Raw genomic sequence first — 19,625 nt, forward strand, 5'->3', positions numbered from 1 at the left:
AGTTCTCTTCGTCAAAAAATACAGTTATATAATGAAATTTGGTCATTTTTTCACGATTTCAGGGATTTTTTTGACGAAGTGTTAAAGTTCTCTTCGTCAAAAAATACAGTTATATAATGAAATTTGGTCATTTTTTCACGATTTCAGGGATTTTTTTGACGAAGTGTTAAAGTTCTCTTCGTCAAAAAATACAGTTATATAATGAAATTTGGTCATTTTTTCACGATTTCAGGGATTTTTTTGACGAAGTGTTAAAGTTCTCTTCGTCAAAAAATACAGTTATATAATGAAATTTGGTCATTTTTTCACGATTTCAGGGATTTTTTTGACGAAGTGTCAAAGTTCTCTTCGTCAAAAAATAACAGTTATATCATGAAATTTGGTCATTTTACTCGGCAAAAATATATTTTAGGTGAAGAGGTGCGATCTCACCTCTTTTTTCACCTGTTTTTTCACCTCTTGAATTTTCATGAATTTTCCCGAAATAAAAAATAAAGTTAGTTTTATTTCATTTTTTTCATTTGACGAGAATGTCGGGTAGAAGGTTAGATCTAACCTGTTTTCTAACCTGTTTTCTAACATGGTCTAAAACACACAAAACTCATGATTTTTGGTCATTTTTCAGCAAAAATATATTTTAGGGTAGAAGGTGAGATCTAACCTGTTTTCTAACCTGTTTTCTCACCTGTTTTCTAACATGGTCTAAAACACACAAAACTCATGATTTTTGGTCATTTTTCAGCAAAAATATATTTTAGGGTAGAAGGTTAGATCTAACCTGTTTTCTAACCTCTTTTCTACCCCAGTTATTTTATAAGCGTTTTACATGGTAAACGTTATGAATTCGTGAGACTCTAAACAGTTTTGTAGCTTCTATTTCTTCGCTGAGGATATCGAATGTTTTAACTATGCCGAAAGTCTCTTTATATTTCTTCTTGACGTCAGATAGAAGGAAATCGTCAGCAGTTGGATAGTTTTTGTTCAGAAATTCTAACATGTCCATTTTATCTTCTGCTGGCTTTTCTGCTTCTTTCTTTAAATCTGCATAGTCGTTTCTCATTCTTTCTATCTCTTTGACGGAGTAGTTATATCTCCTCATTGCTGCCTTACATTTTGAACATTGCGGGTTCATTTTTGCGTTATATTCTGAAACCTTACCTGCTAAAACAACTAAGGCGTCAATGGTTTTCTTTAACTCAAAAGCTGCTGGTTTTATTTGTTTGTTCCATATTTTACCTCTTCTATCTTTATCTCTTATCTGCCATACACATTCAGCAACTAACGAAACAAAGTTGTCGTAGGTCTTAAATTCTTCAGATTTATATATGTCAGAGATGTTCTTATATACCATGTCGCAATCTTTGTCCATGACTTTGTGGTTGCAATGAAATCCAAGAAACTCATAGTTTACCTTTCGTATGAACTTCTTTATTTCTACTGAGTCAGTTGCTTTGACTTCAATTTCGTCGAATTCAGGAATAGTGAGCTTTTGTTGTTGGATTTCAGGCAATTTGGGTAAATGGTCAATAATGTCCTGCATGTCGTAAAGATACTGTTCATTTTGTTCATCTTTCGCACAACAGTCCAAAGTACTTGTTAAAAGTTCCTGCTTTATCTTCTGGATTTCTGTTTCAAAAGTATATGAAGAAGGAATGAAGCTTTTCATTTCTACTAACATAGATGTTGGATTCATGACTAACGAGTTTGGTGCTGTTGTTTGAATTGTTGTTGCTTCGACTGACATTTCTGTTCTTTTATACAAAATAAAAAAAAATAAAAAAATAAAACTAACTTTATTTTTTATTTCGGGAAAATTCATGAAAATTCAAGAGGGTAGAAAAGAGGTTAGAAAACAGGTTAGATCTAACCTTCTACCCTAAATTATATTTTTGGGTCCTTTACGCTCATTACGATGAAGAAGTCTTGACAAAACATTTACGAAGAAGTCATGACAAAACATTTACGAAGAAGTCATGACAAAACATTTACGAAGAAGTCATGACAAATTCAAGAGGGTAGAAATGAGGTTAGAAAACAGGTTAGATCTAACCTTCTACCCTAAATTATATTTTTGGGTCCTTTACGCTCATTACGATGAAGAAGTCTTGACAAAACATTTACGAAGAAGTCATGACAAAACATTTACGATGAAGAAGTCATGACAAAACATTTAGGATGAAACCTTGACAAAACATTTACGATGAAGAAGTCATGAAAATTCAACAGGTGAGAAAACAGGTGAGAAAAGAGGTTAGATCTAACCTTCTACCCTAAATTATATTTTTGGGTCCTTTACGCTCATTACGATGAAGAAGTCTTGACAAAACATTTACGTTCATGTTTGACAAAACATTTACGATGAAGAAGTCATGACAAAACATTTAGGATGAAACCTTGACAAAACATTTACGATGAAGAAGTCATGAAAATTCAACAGGTGAGAAAACAGGTGAGAAAAGAGGTTAGATCTAACCTTCTACCCTAAATTATATTTTTGGGTCCTTTACGCTCATTACGATGAAGAAGTCTTGACAAAACATTTACGAAGAAATCATGACAAAACATTTACGAAGAAGTTTATTTCCTGTGTTGTTGTCAAAATGTCATGTTGTCACACTTTTTCAGAGAAGTTAAAATGACCGAGGGACCGAGGGACCGAGGGACCTGGCTCCACCTAAACTTTATTTTTCAATACTTTTTCAGCACTTTTCCGTAGTTATATATGAAAGACAATTCGAGATAAAAGTCATAGTACAATGGAATAATATGTTGCACACCATTTGTTGTGAACCAAACTTGAAAGTCAGAGAAACTGTTACTAGGTGGTTCGTAGAATTTAGAAGCAAAGTCATAAAAGTCCTTACCGATACACAGAAAACTATTGTTGCTTGAACTGAAACTTGCATGACACATAACATTTTGAGGGTCAAACACATTTCTATAAACTGTCAAATCTGCTGGTGGAAGTATAAATTGAAATGGACCATCTGGTGGTAATGGTTCGTTCTGGTTTAGTAACCGAAGAAATTGTGCCCAAGAACGTTTGTCTACTTTCCAAAATAAAAACTCTGTATCTCTTGGAGGGTTAATTTCAATCTTTTGAAATGAAACGGTGGAGTTCATCTTGTCATATTCTAGTTTCAGATAGTACGTTCCGTTTAGTAAAGAGTCGTATTTTTCTTGAAATTCCCAATAGTATTTGTTTATCTGAGTTTGAAAGTCATTTAGAGTTTTCTCAAGACTTTCGTCTGAACGAACTGTAAAGATCCTCATTTCGTCAAATTTTTCTATTAGACCATCAGAACCTTTATACTGACCATGAAAATATACTGCGAACATAAATGCGTTAGTTCTATTTGAAAACAAAACTCTTCTAAATCCTATTGCCTTTGCATCTGAAGGACTTTGAAGCCAACGAATTGGATAGTCAAACCTGTAAGCTCGGGATGAAATTTCTTCATCTGAAATATTTCTACCAGCATTTGTAAAGATATAGTCTAACGGTTTTGTATCTGCTACTTTTGTTCTTTGTTTTTCAACCTGAAGCATTTAATATATGTAAAAATATATGGTTTAAAATGGTATGCCATATAGCTTCTTGAATTTGTTAAGAAGTATTTGAACGTGTTTTCCATCTGTATCTCTAGTGTTTACATAAGCATAGCCCGCCTTAGTAAAATATACTTGTAATTTCCTATAGTTTACGCCGGTATAAAAGTAGAAAGAGTCTTGTTCTTCGCTATAGTAGTAAAACTCAAACGTATGCTCGCCATAGTCTGTAATTTCAATTGTTTCATCTTCTAGTTCGTCGACAAATTCGAATACAATATCTCCAAATTTGCCTTTGTTCTTATTGTTTTCAGAACGAGTGACCCAACGTAAGTTTTCAAGTCTATTGTCGTTTCTTATACGGTTTATATGGTCTACAAAAGGTAAATTGTTAGGATTCAGTATAAAATGAGTTGCAATGACAATATGTTTAAAATAGTGTTTTCTACCCATATTCATAATAGCATATCCGTTATTTCGCTCCCATTCGCTTAAAACTCTTTTTGTCTTTTTGTTTCTGACTTCAAATGACTCACAACAGTGAATTTCATATTTCTCATCTAACAAACAAGTTTCCCAACGGTCTTCTCCAACAAACTCAGCGTACATTTCAAATAAAATAAAAAAATATTTTTTTAAAAATATATTGTTTTAAAATGGTATGCCATTTCATATTTCTCATCTAACAAACATGTTGTCTAACGGTCTTCTCCAACAAACTCAGCGTACATTTCAAATAAAATAAAAAAATATTTTTTTTATTTACTTAACATAACCGCCCGCTACCATAAGTCTTTGACGCCAACCCATACCAGCTAATGAAGGTTGACTTGGTTTAGTTTCCAAACTAAACTTTGGTTTTGGTTTATCTTCGGTTTTTGGTTTTTCTTCTTCTATTGGTTTTTCGTCACTTTTCGGTTCCGCTGACTTTACTTCACTTGCAGGAATAGTTGTGTCGTCAACATCTTCATAAATATCATATGCCATTTGTTTTTGTTTTCCTTTCAACTTTTTGTGTTTGTTGTAAAGTTTAGAATATTTCGACTCTAAGTCAATGAGATGTTCTATAATGAACTGTTGGTCAGTGAAGTAAACTTTTCCATCTGTTGTCTCGAAAGCTCCTTCAGACTTCAATATTTTATTTGTGAGAGTCTGTTTCTTTTTTGAGATACTAGCCGTTCCATTTTTATGAAAAGTGACTTTGTAGTTAGGGTTTGTATTTCCAGACCTGGCACTTTCTATTATTGAATTTTTCTCTTCATCTGTAAGTTCTTTGACAGGTTTTGACAATGGTTCTGAACTTTTTGTTTGTGGTGTCAAATCTACCGTTTCAACTTCTTCGGTCATTTCATCTCAGTAAAAAATTTTAGTTTGGTTTGTTTTCAACTGGTTGTTTAGGTTTTTTAAGTCGGTCTAAAACTTCCTGAGGTATAGGAAGAACTTGACAAACACGTTGTGTAACTGCTGGAAGTCGACAAATCCATCTTGAACCCATTTGTCTCAATGCTGTATTGTTCATTTCATCTCAGTAAAAAACTTTACATTCCCCACGTTTGAGGCGGTTGAGGTTGGTTATTGTTTACCCACTGTTGTGCATGGTTATATCCTCTGTTAAAGAATCTTTCACCTTGGTCCATATAGTGTCCTGCTTGGTTATAGTAGTCATTTGCTTTGTTATAATAGTTTCCTGCTTGTCTTCCTACATTGTCCATCCATCCTTGAACTTTTCCTCTTGTTTCAGGATTTGGAATAAGATTTGTTGCATCTCGTGCTACATCCCAACCTTTCTGTACAGTTTGTATAATAGGTTGTGCTTTCTCTTTAAGTATACCTAATGTACTCAAAATCTTCCTTCCAACTCCAAATACACCTCTGGCTATTGTTCCCACTGCGGGCAAAAATCTGGATGCAACTCCTGCTAACGCGCCAAATAAACCCATTTCTTATGGGTTAAAAAATGACGAATCCAAACAAGGACCCCTATGTTTCTAAAGCGACAAAGAAAGCACTCATGGTAAAAATCTTTAGTTCAACACCAAATGCTTGGTTTATGGATATCTTGGAAAACATTCCGAGAGTTAGAACAGATGGACCTCCATACTGGCTAATATTTGTCGGTCAAAACACAAGATACTGTGAAGCCATACCATTACAGTCCAAAAATATTTTAGATATCTTAGCAGCTTTGACAATATTCGTTGACAAATACCATCCAACAAAACTGACATCTGACTGTGAAAGTTCTTTCAAATCAGATGATGTAAAAAACTATCTGCGTTCAAAAAATGTAAACCAATATTTCATTGTCGACCAAAACCATTCTGCTCTTGGTGTCATTGACGGTTGTATAAAAATGTTAAGAGACTTAAACCAACCACAAGGTGGTGAAGCAAATGAAATGTCATATGACGACAAATATAGACACTTCTCCATGGCAAAGATGAGACAAGTTTTAAATATTTACAATAGCCGTAAACAAAAAGGTTTGGGAAACCACTCCCCGAAGAAATGAAAAACAACCCTGACTTAGAGAAAGACTATATATTTAATAATTTAGTCAAAAGAGACAAACAAGAAAGAATGCCGGGCTTCAAACTTCAGAAAGGTGACAAAGTAAAAATAGAAATACCTAAACGCGACCCATATGAAAATACTATTGACTATGACAACAATGGGAACCCGACAGGTACTCACATTCGTGTTCGTAAAAATAGAAGAAAGTATACAAGAGAATATTATGAAGTTTTAGGCAAACATGGCAAAATGTACAGACTGCAAGCAGAAGATAAAACTACTATTGTCAGACCTCGTTTCAAACTTGTCAAAGTTCAAGGTGGTATACTTTCAAAGACAGTTCTAAAAATATACAGACACCCTGACGAATATGCTAAAGAAGTGGAACATGACGACTAAGCATTTCTATAACCATGCGTAAACTGTCATGTAAGGTGGCATGTAGTCTTTACTTTGTCCCGTTGTTTGCGTATATCCCGAAACGCGATGTGTATGGTTTCCTCCTCTGAGTGTTACCCAGAAACAATTTATAGCAAACTGAACGTCGTCTTTCACATCATATCCTTTACCTTTTTTCATTGCTGACCAATCCAAAATTTATGCTTATGCCAACCTGCTTGAGATGTCTTAAATCTATGTAGTGACTGTGCGCAGGTAAGTTTTCACCTGAAATCGTTTTACTTCCACCTGTTTCCTTTGAAGAGTTTGCACAATACAAAAACCTGTCGACTATTTGAGTCAAGTTCCAAAACCAAGTACTACTTCTGGTCTGGTAGAGTTCATTGACGTATAAATAGAGCCTATAGGATATAATGTTTGAAGTATTTTCTGTTTTAATGTTTGAAGCTCTTTTTTGTCTGCTTTCTTGTCATATAAATCTTGAGCAGTGAATTTAATATTATGTTCATCCTTCATGACATAAACATCTTTACATCTAATGTTTTTCATCGTCGTTATGTCGTCATCCGATGTTAAACCTTGTGGAAAGTTAGGAGGTTTCCAATATAATACATCCCCATCAGGTTCTTCAACCGTTCCTTCAATATTTTCTATACCAACAGTTGTAAAACTTGTATGTGTATGAGTCTTATCTGCTTTCTTTTCAAGGCTAACGTTTAAGTCTGTTATTTCAGAAGATGTATGTGTATGTCCAACGGCACTTTTCCTGTTTAAGGTTTCTTGTAAGTTTGCAATATTTGCAATGGTATGTGTATGTCCAACGTCACTTTTCCTGTTTAAGGTTTCTTGTAAGTTTGCAATATTTGCAATGGTATGTGTATGTCCAACGTCACTTTTCCTGTTTAAGGTTTCTTGTAAGTTTGTTATATTTGCAATGGTATGTGTATGAGTCTTTTTAGAATATTCGTTTTCAGCTCTTGTCACTTCACTTGACATTTTATTGTCAACATATGTTTTGTCTGCTAGTTCAGGATGAGTATGTTCTTTTGTTGCATAAGCATTGTTAGCTCTTTCTTCTTCTTTTGCTATTGCATCGTCTACATATTCTTTGTCAGCTTTGTTGTCAACATCTGCTTTCAAAAGAAGTTCATTTATAGGTTTCTCGTTTAAAGTTCCTTTTGTTGGATTTATACAGACAGTATGGTTCTTATTGTCTTGAAACAGAAACTCATCTGTCATTGGGTTTAATGTCAGTTTTAAGTTTCCTTCTTTCAATGACTCAGATATCTTAGAATAGTTTGAAAAGTTTGTTGTGTTCTTATTTAGAGCTTGCATAATGAGTTGTCGGTTGTGTTGTATTTCTCTCATAGACGCTGTTTCATTTGACATTTTTATTATAGATAAAATATGCTTTCAATAGAAAAAGAAAATTCTAGAGTTGCTACAACTAAACCATTAGATGAACTTTTTACCAATGTAGGTCAAAAGTTTGAGACAGAGACCGTAAAGCATGAAGGCTATCGTTTTGACTACCCGTTAAGATGGTTAAGAGACCCATCCGTCACAAAAGCTATTGGCTTTCGTAGAATGAAGTTCATTTCAGAAGCCATACATGGTTTCCCATTTACAGTCGGTTTTGAAGTTCGATACTATAACAAAGAAAACGTATGTATGAGAAATTTGAACAGGGAAAACTTTTACAAGTGAATTTGCTTGTAAACTTAGAAACAACTCTTCAAGCTTTTCAAGAAAAAATAAACGATATCTATCTCGAATATGCAAAACAGTACAACATTGACGAAGGAGAGTACCATCTCGATATTATATATGACAGGAAAAATGCAACTGTTAAAATCAATAGAATAGAAGACCTTGGAGAAAACGTTTATATTTCTACAAAATATAACAACTTGGCATGGTATAGATTTTTGAGGATGTTAAATCAGCCTGCAGCATATCCAGTACACCCGGACTTTTATGAAGTCGAAAACCCTAATGGAACATATGAAAATGTTTTCGACTCAGATGCTATTATAGTTCATGCTTCATTTTCTGGTGCACAAAACTCTTTCTTATGCTTGGCAAATGACTTTTACGAAAAACCTACAAAGCTATATGAACCACCAAGTGGAAGTATTTCAGACTTTCAAGTATGGTTTACAACAGATGGAAGAAAGAGAATAATTCCATTATACATGCGTTTTACTTAGAACTTAGTTTCATATACAACTACTATCGAACGGTAAAAATATAATTTTTTAATACGGTTGAGGTGTTGGATTTGGTTGCCAACTTGACTGTGGTGCAGGTTCAGGCTGTTGTATAACAGGAGCTTGTTCTTCTGGTTCAGGGTCTTTAGGTATAATACCAACAAACTGACCTACTCTTTTGCCAATATTTTTGACACCGTTCCATACTCCTCTTCCGACAGATTTTATTCCATTCCATATACCTCTTCCAACATTTCGAAAGAAGTTTCCTATCTTACTGAAGAAACCCATTTTACTATATGTAAAAATCTAATGTCCGCCTAGTCTCTTACGTTTCCTGTTGAGTTCCATAGCATTCTTTAACTGGAGCTCATACATTCTGTTTCTCCTCTGGTAGAAAACATATTCTGGGTCAACTCCTGTGTTCGCGTCATCTGCATAGAGTTGTTTATATCCCACTTCAGGGTTTGTATAAAACTCTTTCCATCTCATATTTGCATACCATGGTGGCAAACCTAACGCAGCGTCATTTGACATGGCAGTTTGCATTTGTACATCTGTTGGCACTTGACCATAGTTTGCCATTGCAGTTTGTATTCTAACTTCATTTGGAATATTCTCTGGGTTTGGTTGTCCAGGTTGCTGTGCATTCGCTAAGTTCTGTGCGTCCATTTAATATTAGATAAAAATATCTCTTACGAGTACATATGCTGAACATTTGCAGACATTGGTTCATCTTCATATTCTCTGTACTTTTCTGCCACGTCAAATAAATAAATGACACAATGGAAAAAACCTAAAACAAGTAGTCCTATTTCAAACCACATTTACTTACTAGTAAAATTTCTTTGTTATGACACTTTCTCCGGTTTATAGGACCTCTCTCATATTCTATCTTGTCATATCTAAACTCATAGTCATGTATGTCCTCTAACCATCTCATAACGGTTTTCCAAACCACTTTTATCGGATGTAAAGTAAAAGCATGGACAGTTATGTAAAACGTCTAAAGTTTCTAAAGAGTCTCTCAAAGTCCAGTCTACTTGGTATTGAAAATCGCATGTGTTATAGAACGGCGGGTCCACTATAAAGAAAACATTTTCCTTGTTTTTATATTTTTCATACAACTCTGTCCAACGACATCTCACAAACTCTATACCCTCAATATATTTTTCTATGTCCTCTTTGAAAACATTTGTATAGTTAAGATATAAAACATTTGACATAAGTGTTTCAATGTCATGAACTCTTATAGAACCACTATATAATAGTCTAGCAGATATACTATCCCAGTCTATATATTCTGCTTTTTTCAAAACCTCTCTCACAATATTTTTGTTATCTAATGGTATACGTTCCATCTTACCTATAGGTATCTTTTCTTTTAACTCTTTCAATATATTGTTTGTGTCTGGTATATGTTTGAGACGGTCCATATAGTTGTCGAAGTCATTGCATATAATCTTTGAGTCTGGGAATATTGTATGGCACAAATGGGATATATAGAAACTTCCACCGAACAAATCTACAAATGTTAGACCATTCGGTAGTTTCTTAAGTTCTCTCAATATAATATCTTTACATTTACTCTTATTTCCAAAGAACGGTAACGGTGGTTTTGTAAAATTCATTTATATATAATAATAAAAATGTTTTTTCCTGAAAAGTGACAGAAAAGTGACAAAACATGAAAACATATATAATTTGTGAAAAGCTCCTGGAAGACCCGTATATAAGAACTTCATTTATACTAAACATCTTCGGGGCTAGAGGGCACGAAGTGCCTGGAGCCCCTCCAAAATAAACTTCAGGGCTAGAAGGGGCGCAGCCCCTGGAAGCCCCACTACCTTTTTTTTTCTTTACATTTACTCTTATTTCCAAAGAACGGTAACGGCGGTTTTGTAAAATTCATTTATATATAATAATAAAAATGTTTTTTCCTGAAAAGTGACAGAAAAGTGACAAAACATGAAAACATATATAATTTGTGAAAAGCTCCTGGAAGACCCGTATATAAGAACTTCATTTATACTAAACATCTTCAGGGCTAGAAGGGGCGCAGCCCCTGGAAGCCCCACTACCTTTTTTTTTTTTTTTTTTTTTCATATATACTGGACTAATAAGTGCTTATTCATTTGCTGAGGAAGATTTGCGAGAAATTGCGAAAATCAAATTAGTTTACATTTTCGATTTCCGATTTACATGTTTTTGGTATTTTTCTATTAATAGGACGATAAAAACTAATGTTCTGACGATTTTCCATCTAAATTAATACTCCAAATCTGAGATTTTGAAATTGATTAATCACCAAAATCAATTACTGTCTAAAAATTATTAATTTCGAAAAGAATAAACAAACAATATTTTACAAATTATACAAATTCTATATCAAATAAATTATTTTCTTTCCATGATACTTTCACATTCTGTCCTTCACCTGAAATTTTACCAGCTTTAAGCAACTTATGCTTGTCTTTAAAGATTCCACCTTTTACACCGCCTCCAATACTCAAAGCAATGTAATCTTTCGATTTGCTGCAGGCAACAACGCAAATGTCACCTGAAGGAGATAATGAAACATAAGAAATCGGATTCTTAAATAATGGAATTTCGAAAAGTTGCTTATTTTTGCTGAATCCTATAATATCTCCTTCATAAGTACCTATAATGATATAATTATCGTTATAATCTATCGCTTTCATGATGCTTTTATGCAGTTCTAGATGTGATTTCATATCATTTAGGCCAAAATCAACAATTAAACGCGATAAAGTGATTGTTGCAAGATAAGCTAGATTGTTGTCAAGCATTGAGTTGGTTAGAAGATTAACAGCGACCATTTTTGCAGGTTCATCTTCCATTTTTGAGAAGAAATACGTTTTGAACGCTTGCAAGAATGATGGGTAGTCTTCATGAGCTGATTTCGAAAGAGTTGTCAGATAGGAACTGGTGTTATATCGTTCCAAAGAGTTAATAAGGAACTGATAAACTTCAACATGAGGGTTTTCTTTCATCCATGCCTTTATTCCATGAGCTAGGATATTAAGAGCTACATGGGAAACGTCATTGGTCGCAGTAGTAGAGTTTTTCAGGAAATTATACAAAGGTTTGACCCAATACGTTGGAACTAAGTTCTCATTTACACATATAGTGATTGCTGTCAAGAACTTATTGCTATTGGAGAGTTTGTCAATGCTTTCTTCACTGATAAAAGTCGAAATCATCTGTTGGCAGTCCATTGATTGGATTATCTGGGTAATACTTGTAATTAATGGGGAAACAATATTTTGGATGATGGGATGCTCATAGAAAAGCATCTCCAAAAGCATAGGAAGACATTCTACGCATAATTTTCGGTTTTGGTTGGCTTTATTGACTCCACATATAGTAGAAATCATGTTACAAACAACCCAGTGATTGACGATCACGTATGGAGATGCCATATAAAGGATTTCTCCTCGAATTGCGAAATTCTTGTAATAAAATGTTGGATTTTGGTCGGCACCGATAAAAACAAGTTGGTCATCAAAAGATTTTGATGTTTCATCGCATAATTTGATGAATTTGAGGCAATCGTTTTTGAATAATTCATCATCAGAGCTTAATGACTTCAATTCACTGAAGTTGTGAGTATCAAAAGCGATTCCTTTGCCTCCAATCGTCACTGTTCCAACAGATGTAAGAGATTGATCGATTTTTCTGATGGAATACGACCAAATCAGCTTGGCTTTAGGTGGGACGACCGAAAGGACTGCGACAGCATCGGGAGTATCAAGATTGTACATTAAAATATTTCCACCTTGATATTGGAAGAAAAGAAGACCCATTGATTCGTAGACATATACATTACGAGGTCTGAAATGATTACCTAGATAGTGTATTCTGATATCTGACATGTTGAAAAGGCAAGATGAGCCATCTTCTGCAATCGCTAGGATTCTGGGGCTTCCGTTTATTACGAAAGGCGTTTGAACAAGGCCAATGACAGGACAAGATAACGCTGGGTATTGAAATAAAGGTTCTTCGGAATTTTTAGTGTAAACTGTGACAGTTCCGTTAATTGAACCCGTAATTAAGTATTCTGTATTTCTGTACTGTATGGAATACAAGCAAGTAACTCTTGAATGTTCATGATTATATCTTGATTTCGCATCATTCAGTTTATAGTAAGTAATGTAGTTCGTATGATCTGATGCGTAGTAATGCTGATAATCTCCGGAAGAAAGATGATAGTTTCTGTTGTTATTGTCGCCAACAAAAATTCTTTCGCCATTTTGGTCTTGAACGTAAATAGAATTATCACAAACAACTCCTAGAAATTGTTCTCTGTTAGTAAATGATACTGCCGTAAAGTAATGCGGTGATGGAGTCTTAGTAATCGAATATTCTGCATCTTGAGCGTTTAACTTTATAATAATCTGCGTTCCTAAGTAAGTTATGATCTGTATCGTTTTTAGCGAGCGCCAGTAGACTTTTAAAATCGGCTCATTTTCTTGTAATTCGTTGACCGTAATGGAAAACATGAAGATGTATGACGTATTATATATCCTTATTCGATTACCTTTAATTGACACGTAGCCATTTTCACAAGCCCATTGTCTTTTGTCAAGAGATGGCTCAAATCTTTTTGTGATCTTTTCTTTGGTATTTATATTATAAGAACATATGGAATTATATGTAGTGTATAAAACTGTTTCACCTAAAGTAGGATATAATGATGTGATTCCGAAAGATTGAACAATCATTTGCGTTTCGCCAGTTTTTACATTTAGAGTATAAAAACTACCACCTAAACTCCATAAATAAAGTAAATCTACATTTGTCGTCGAATTAATTGCTTTGAGATATCCGGGTTTTACATTTGCTTGAAATGAGTAAAGACATATACCGTCACACATTGACCAACCACATATAACACCATCGTACGACACAGATGTGAAAGTATCTGGATGTAAAGACGTTGTTATTCCTGTAATTGTTCTTGTGTGACCGCAAAGCAATGCAACTTGGTGCAATTCTTTTCCAGTATCGCCAAATATCACAATAGGCCCTTCTTCTGTGCCAGCCGCAAAGTATTTAAGAAATCCAAACTCTTTATATGCAAAAACTCCAAGCAGATTTCCTAACCAATGCACGTATGAATACTTGAACTGGGAAGGTAAAACCGTGTTTGTCTTTTCTGTGGAAACTATGATGGGCATGTGATTTTTTTGCCGAATCATAATTTAAATGAATTTTTTCTGACATTTCGAACTTAATCGTTAATTATTTCATTAACATAATATCTCTTAAATAGTATGAAGAATAGGTTTTTCAGCTTGAAATCGTATTTGCGGTTCTAAGGGTTAATTATGGGTGTATGATTACGCCTGTAAACGATAATTTTAAAAATATTTCCGTATAACAACTCAATTTTATTTCAATTTTATGTGATTCGAGGAAATATTTTTAATCGCATAAGTTCTTCATCCTCATAAGTTTAAATGCAACATAAGTAATTATCATATGTTATTAGAACCTATTGTAAAGTATGAGGTAGAAACAATATCTTTAAATCAATAGAAAACAAAAGATAAAAATTATTTCAATATTTTAATTTTTTGCTGCGTCAAACTCCATTTTTATAAAGATATTGGAACTTTTTGGCTTTTCGCCTGCTTTTCTAGGTATTGTTCACAGCGTTGAATCAAAATTGAACAATATTTTTGGAGTAAATGATTATACTTAAGCAGACGTTCAGTGTTTTCTTTCTCATCTATTTGACGACGATGTAACTCAAGCGAATTCTTGACTAATAGTTTTAACGTATTTCTTAAGCGATTAAGAGGAAAATCATTCGAAACGAAGTAATCAATATATTCTTGTTCATTATATGGTTTTGAAATTGCAATTTTACCCCATGTTGGTAATCTATCGAAGTATTGCCGACTATCACATGATTCAAGTTCTGGTTTTCTTTGGTGTTCGAATATCATATAGTCATTACACATTTTTTCATGTTTTTCATCACGTCCGAAATCAACCAAACCATTATTTATCTTTGGTTGTCTTAAAATTGTTCTCGGATAATAAGTAGAGCTATCTGAGCCAAATAAATAAGGAATGTGACCTTTGTCCATACAAAATTTCACCAATGCTACATAATCTATATCACAATAACTGTATAATTTATTCCATTTTTGAATATCAATGATATCCATTGGAAATGGTAGCATTGATGTACTGATGTATCCATTAGTTTTGTTTCCATGTTCATATATGTTGTCTTCAACATACTCGTAAAGTTTAATCATGTCTTTTGTGTTGTTGAATGATGATTGAATGTATTGAATGACTGTATCATTTTCATCATGTTCATATGATGACCTTACCATGCTTATCAATAAAAACAATCTCATAATCAAGACTTTAATACAATGAAAATTTTTTTATATATTGTCAAAGTCAAAATTTTAATTGAATTAAGGGTGCACTTACCACTTTTTGACGCGCTCTCAATTAAAATTTTGATCTTTATTGCAATAACAAAAAAAGTATAACATCTATATTAGGAATGATATAATGATTTTTAATAACTTTTTCCCAACCGAAACTATTAACTCTTTACCTTAGAAAATTGGGGTATAAAGCTTGGGTGGGGAAAAAAAATTGAGAGAATGTCAGAAAGTGGTAAGTACACCATTAATAAACTGCATTGCAAAAGACCGACTATGCTTGTCTAATTTTATTATTAAAGGCGCTTACCATTTTCTGACATCTATCTTCTCAATTTTTATCCAAAAGATACGCAAACTCTTATCTTTTGCAGATATGATACAGCAAGCCAAACATAAGCATGGTGTTGAGATTATTTTACACTAAAGTCTACTACGCAAGTTTGAGATTATAAAAAACAGGTGGGAAAATGCAACCATAAACAATTTTTTACTCAAATATAATTCATTTGGATTAGCGCTTATAGTGTTAAAGATTCCTTAAGGTTTTTAGCCTGTTGTTCCAAGTATTGCTCACACATTTTAATCAACTTTGCGCAATGTTTTTGCAATAAATAGTTGTAATCAATCAAACGTTCGTTATTTTCTTTTTCATCTATTTGGCGACTATATAATTTAGGTAAATCTTTGATTAAATCTACTAAACAAGTTCTCAAGCGATTTAGAGGAAAATCGTTCGAAATGAAATAGTCAATATATTCCTGCTCGTTATACTCTTTGTTAATGGCTATTTTACTCCATTTATTCAAAGAATGAATGAATGAGGAAGGAATTCTATATGGTTTAGTATTTGAGTAATGATCAAGTATTGGCTCAAAATCACGTTCAAATAATATTCTATCTGATATCATTTTATTTTTGTACCTGTCTTTTGTAATATCAACAAATCCTTTAACAATTTTTGGTTGGCCATACTTGTATCCCTCTGAACCATAGTTATCATAATCATAAAGATATGGTATATGCCCTTTATTCATACAAAACTTAAGCATTGGAATATAATTTTCATCGCAATGATCGATAAGTTCATTCCATTTTTGAATATCAATGATATCCATTGGAAATGGTAGCATTGATGTACTGATGTATCCATTAGTTTTGTTTCCATGTTCATATATGTTGTCTTCAACATACTCGTAAAGTTTAATCATGTCTTTTGTGTTGTTGAATGATGATTGAATGTATTGAATGACTGTATCATTTTCATCATGTTCATATGATGACCTTACCATGCTTATCAATAAAAACAATCTCATAATCAAGACTTTAATACAATGAAAATTTTTTTATATATTGTCAAAGTCAAAATTTTAATTGAAAAATTTTGGAAAAGAAATGAGTGTAAAATCATATGCTACACAACCACAATACATTTTCCAATCAGTTTTGATGCGAACCATTTCTTTCGAAATTATCATTATTGAGTTATTGATTTTTATATAGGATTCTAGCCGTTTACCAACTATATTTAGCATTGTAAATCTGATGAGGCTTATTACACATATCATATTCTATATCATATTCAATATTAAATTCTATTATTGAGAATTTTATTATATTGATCATATGCTTATTCAATACATGTTCATGCGAATAAACATTGTTATCGAAAGATCTTCCTGAGTGATAATTTTTTTTCATTATTTTTTTTAATTTTGGAATGAGTTTTCTTGACATTTGTTTTATGAAAGGTAGATTTAGTAGAATAATGTCAATAAAAAGGTTTATTTTATAAAATTTCCGCATATTATGGTTAATTTTAAAAAGATATTGGTACTTTTTGACTTTTGATCTTTGGCTCCAAGTATTGTTGACAATGTTCAATTAACTGAAGGCAATATTTTTGTAGCAAATGATTGTATTGAATCAAACGTTCAGTGCTTTCTTTTTCATCAATTTGACGACGATACAACTCAAGTGAATCTTTGACTAAAGATTTTAACAAACTTCTTAAACGATTCAGAGCAAGGTCCCGTTCAATGAAGTGATCAATGTACATTTGCTCCTTAAACTCTCTCTTAATTGCAATTTTATTCCATTTGCTTAATCTATCAATGAAACTATTAACATAATCTACATGATAAGAATTTATCCGATCAGCATCCTCTTTAAAAATGATTCGCTCAGTCCATATTTGATGTGGGTTATCTACCCCATAGTTAATTAATCCATTTTCTATTTTTACCGGACGAGAAAAATAAGATTGACTTGTTGATGTTAAAAGACCATAAATATATGGTGGATAGCCTTTATCAATACAAAATTTAAATAATGCGACATATTTATCATCACGGTAATTGTATAATTTGTTCCATTTTTCAACATCAATGATATCCATTGGAAATGGGAGATCCGAGGTACTTATATAGTCTGTTGAAGAATTTTGATGCTCGTAAACGTTATCTTCGACATATTCATATAACTTTAACATATCTTGGTTATCTTTAAAGGAAGATTGTATGTAATTTATCATTGAGTAATTAACCTGATCACTAGACGATGATCTAATACAATTAACTAATAAAAACATTGTCATTTTGATTAAACTATATTATTCTAAATTTATTTTGAATTACATGACAAAGTCAAAAAATACATTAAAATTTAGTTTCTCTTGTGTACGATTATTTTTTATTCAAATGGTAACATTGCAATGCTTAGCATCTAAGGAAAAGGAAAAATAGCTAAAGCAATTACACAATAATCATGTTTTTATAATTCAAAATACAAATAATTTTAAAATGATAATGATACATTTGTTGTATTAATTTGTTCCACGTATTGCTGACAGCGTTCTATCAACTGTAAGCAATATTTTTGGAGTAAATGATTGCACTCAATCAATTGATCAGTATCTTCTCTTTCATCTATTTTTCGACGATATAAATTAGGCAAATCTTTGATTAAATCCACTAAAATAGATCTTAAACCATTAAGTTGATAGTCATTCAAACTGAAATAGTCAATATATTCTTGTTCGGAATAATATGTATTAATCACAATTTTACTCCATTTCTTTTTATTTTCATTTATTGGGTCATATCCATAGTACCTAGAACTACGGTAATCAGGATCACCAAAAATAGTTGAATGAGTTTGATGAGTAATATTTGCAAATTTGTCTAATGTAGAAAAGTTTAAATCGCAATAGTTGTACATTTCATTCCATTTTTGAACAAAAAATATATCTTTTAAAGGTGGTCTCCAAATTCCATCATCTAGATGGTGGTCATAGATATTATCAATAGCATAATTAAACACTATTAACATATCTTTAGTATTATTGAATGTTGAATTAATGTATTTAACCACTATACTTTCTTTAGGGTCTTCATATGAAGGCATCCAGCAAATCATTGTTATAAGAAAACTCATTTTTTAAAAAATTGACGCTCAAAGTCAAAAAATCAATTGAAAATTTCTGAGGAGGAATAACGTGCTAAATTGAAACCAAACGAATCGAAACCCAATAAAGCTTATTTTCAATTATATTTTTTGAAAAAATAGGCAATCTTCTGAAGATTCTTCATAATTTTTACTAACAAATAAATCTTTTATCCTTGTAGGGACATTCTACAGCGACAATGATACTCTTTGACTTTCTTCACACTTTTTGATCAATATTGTACAATATTTTCGTAAAATCTGATTGTATTCAATCCAACGCTTTATATTTTCTTTTCCATCGATCTGCCTTCGATATAATTCAGGTAAATCATTGAGCAAAAGCATTAATAACTTTCTAAGTCGATTCAGAGGAAAGTCGTCAAGTGTGAAATAATCTATATATTTCTGCTCATCATATTCTCTATCAATGGCAATTTTAGCCCATTTATAATAGTTTGTGAAATTTATATAACCATATCCTTCTTTGGTTTCATCATCAATGGGAAACGTACTAATGTTTTCCAAATCACGCTCAAACAGAATGTAGTCCGCAAAAATTTTGTCGTTCTCTGAATATCTTCTGTAATCAATCAACCCATTGTTGACAACCGGCTTTTTAAAATAATAATTTGTATTTGGATAATAAAATGTAGAGTCATCATTTCTATAAATCCTATAATATGGCGTGTAGCCTTTATCCATGCAAAATTTAAATAGAGCAGCATATGTTTCGTTACAATAATCGTATAATTCGTTCCATTTTTGAACATCAATAATATCCATTGGAAATGGAAGAATTGATGTACTGATGTAGTTTGTTGAAGAATTTTGATGCTCGTAAACGTTATCTTCGACGTATTCATATAACTTTAACATATCTTGGTTATCTTTAAAGGAAGATTGTATGTAATTTATCATTGAGTAATTAACCTGATCACTAGACGATGATCTAATACAATTAACTAATAAAAACATTGTCATTTTGATTAAACTATATTATTCTAAATTTATTTTGAATTACATGACAAAGTCAAAAAATGCATTCAAATTTTCATTGATGAAAAATTCTCAT

The 19,625-nt window shown here is 32.4% G+C and overlaps 15 protein-coding genes and 2 pseudogenes across 17 annotated transcripts, besides 5 other annotated features; 2 read left to right on the plus strand and 15 right to left on the minus strand.

Moving 5' to 3' along the window:
- Positions 1–7,602: part of a mobile genetic element that runs on past the window's edge.
- On the minus strand, positions 812–1,369 carry TVAGG3_0151290 (organellar and viral DNA polymerase type B; the record flags this gene model as incomplete). Its single annotated transcript, XM_051224662.1, has 1 exon — positions 812–1,369. One exon carries the CDS (start codon positions 1,367–1,369, stop codon positions 812–814), a length of 558 nt encoding a protein of 185 aa, XP_051109648.1.
- Positions 1,425–1,744, minus strand: TVAGG3_0151300 (organellar and viral DNA polymerase type B; the record flags this gene model as incomplete). The annotated part of the gene is made up of 1 exon (XM_001310329.2): positions 1,425–1,744. A coding segment is annotated over one exon (320 nt), but the record flags the coding sequence as incomplete, so codon positions are not given.
- Positions 2,689–3,549, minus strand: TVAGG3_0151310 (uncharacterized protein; the record flags this gene model as incomplete). Its single annotated transcript, XM_051224663.1, has 1 exon — positions 2,689–3,549. The coding sequence occupies one exon, from the start codon at positions 3,547–3,549 to the stop codon at positions 2,689–2,691; it is 861 nt and encodes a 286-aa protein (XP_051109649.1).
- Positions 3,574–4,158, minus strand: TVAGG3_0151320 (His-Me finger endonucleases family; the record flags this gene model as incomplete). Its single annotated transcript, XM_051224664.1, has 1 exon — positions 3,574–4,158. One exon carries the CDS (start codon positions 4,156–4,158, stop codon positions 3,574–3,576), a length of 585 nt encoding a protein of 194 aa, XP_051109650.1.
- Positions 4,312–4,896, minus strand: TVAGG3_0151330 (phage tail repeat-like family; the record flags this gene model as incomplete). Its single annotated transcript, XM_051224665.1, has 1 exon — positions 4,312–4,896. The coding sequence occupies one exon, from the start codon at positions 4,894–4,896 to the stop codon at positions 4,312–4,314; it is 585 nt and encodes a 194-aa protein (XP_051109651.1).
- TVAGG3_0151340 (uncharacterized protein) lies at positions 4,916–5,068 on the minus strand (the record flags this gene model as incomplete). Its single annotated transcript, XM_051224666.1, has 1 exon — positions 4,916–5,068. One exon carries the CDS (start codon positions 5,066–5,068, stop codon positions 4,916–4,918), a length of 153 nt encoding a protein of 50 aa, XP_051109652.1.
- TVAGG3_0151350 (uncharacterized protein) lies at positions 5,088–5,489 on the minus strand (the record flags this gene model as incomplete). Its single annotated transcript, XM_051224667.1, has 1 exon — positions 5,088–5,489. The coding sequence occupies one exon, from the start codon at positions 5,487–5,489 to the stop codon at positions 5,088–5,090; it is 402 nt and encodes a 133-aa protein (XP_051109653.1).
- On the plus strand, positions 5,507–6,382 carry TVAGG3_0151360 (annotated as a pseudogene). The gene has a single exon. A coding segment is annotated over exon 1 (876 nt).
- A 267-nt stretch (positions 7,603–7,869) lies between the features above and the next one.
- On the plus strand, positions 7,870–8,716 carry TVAGG3_0151370 (annotated as a pseudogene). The gene has a single exon. A coding segment is annotated over exon 1 (847 nt).
- Positions 8,717–8,720: 4 nt separating this feature from the next.
- TVAGG3_0151380 (serine threonine-protein phosphatase family) lies at positions 8,721–8,963 on the minus strand (the record flags this gene model as incomplete). Its single annotated transcript, XM_001310326.1, has 1 exon — positions 8,721–8,963. One exon carries the CDS (start codon positions 8,961–8,963, stop codon positions 8,721–8,723), a length of 243 nt encoding a protein of 80 aa, XP_001310327.1.
- An 18-nt stretch (positions 8,964–8,981) lies between these two features.
- On the minus strand, positions 8,982–9,344 carry TVAGG3_0151390 (uncharacterized protein; the record flags this gene model as incomplete). Its single annotated transcript, XM_001310325.1, has 1 exon — positions 8,982–9,344. The coding sequence occupies one exon, from the start codon at positions 9,342–9,344 to the stop codon at positions 8,982–8,984; it is 363 nt and encodes a 120-aa protein (XP_001310326.1).
- A 1,700-nt stretch (positions 9,345–11,044) lies between these two features.
- TVAGG3_0151400 (WD40 repeat-like family) lies at positions 11,045–13,885 on the minus strand (the record flags this gene model as incomplete). Its single annotated transcript, XM_001310324.1, has 1 exon — positions 11,045–13,873. One exon carries the CDS (start codon positions 13,871–13,873, stop codon positions 11,045–11,047), a length of 2,829 nt encoding a protein of 942 aa, XP_001310325.1.
- A 408-nt stretch (positions 13,886–14,293) lies between these two features.
- TVAGG3_0151410 (uncharacterized protein) lies at positions 14,294–15,046 on the minus strand (the record flags this gene model as incomplete). Its single annotated transcript, XM_001310323.1, has 1 exon — positions 14,294–15,046. The coding sequence occupies one exon, from the start codon at positions 15,044–15,046 to the stop codon at positions 14,294–14,296; it is 753 nt and encodes a 250-aa protein (XP_001310324.1).
- Positions 15,047–15,133: 87 nt separating this feature from the next.
- Positions 15,134–15,160: a mobile genetic element.
- Positions 15,134–15,160: a terminal%2Cinverted (terminal inverted repeat of tvBac_53III transposon ID:TVAGG3_0151420).
- Positions 15,161–15,324: 164 nt separating this feature from the next.
- Positions 15,325–15,357: a mobile genetic element.
- Positions 15,325–15,357: a terminal%2Cinverted (terminal inverted repeat of tvBac_53III transposon ID:TVAGG3_0151430).
- A 225-nt stretch (positions 15,358–15,582) lies between these two features.
- On the minus strand, positions 15,583–16,434 carry TVAGG3_0151440 (uncharacterized protein; the record flags this gene model as incomplete). The annotated part of the gene is made up of 1 exon (XM_001310322.1): positions 15,628–16,398. The coding sequence occupies one exon, from the start codon at positions 16,396–16,398 to the stop codon at positions 15,628–15,630; it is 771 nt and encodes a 256-aa protein (XP_001310323.1).
- Positions 16,435–16,558: 124 nt separating this feature from the next.
- TVAGG3_0151450 (uncharacterized protein) lies at positions 16,559–17,717 on the minus strand (the record flags this gene model as incomplete). The annotated part of the gene is made up of 1 exon (XM_001310321.1): positions 16,926–17,639. One exon carries the CDS (start codon positions 17,637–17,639, stop codon positions 16,926–16,928), a length of 714 nt encoding a protein of 237 aa, XP_001310322.1.
- A 185-nt stretch (positions 17,718–17,902) lies between these two features.
- On the minus strand, positions 17,903–18,541 carry TVAGG3_0151460 (uncharacterized protein; the record flags this gene model as incomplete). Its single annotated transcript, XM_001310320.1, has 1 exon — positions 17,903–18,541. The coding sequence occupies one exon, from the start codon at positions 18,539–18,541 to the stop codon at positions 17,903–17,905; it is 639 nt and encodes a 212-aa protein (XP_001310321.1).
- Positions 18,542–18,739: 198 nt separating this feature from the next.
- Positions 18,740–19,471, minus strand: TVAGG3_0151470 (uncharacterized protein; the record flags this gene model as incomplete). Its single annotated transcript, XM_001310319.1, has 1 exon — positions 18,740–19,471. One exon carries the CDS (start codon positions 19,469–19,471, stop codon positions 18,740–18,742), a length of 732 nt encoding a protein of 243 aa, XP_001310320.1.
- Positions 19,472–19,625: the final 154 nt, after the last annotated feature.

Source organism: Trichomonas vaginalis, chromosome IV (genome assembly GCF_026262505.1).
Source record: "Trichomonas vaginalis G3 chromosome IV, whole genome shotgun sequence".
Classification (NCBI taxonomy): domain Eukaryota; phylum Parabasalia; order Trichomonadida; family Trichomonadidae; genus Trichomonas; species Trichomonas vaginalis.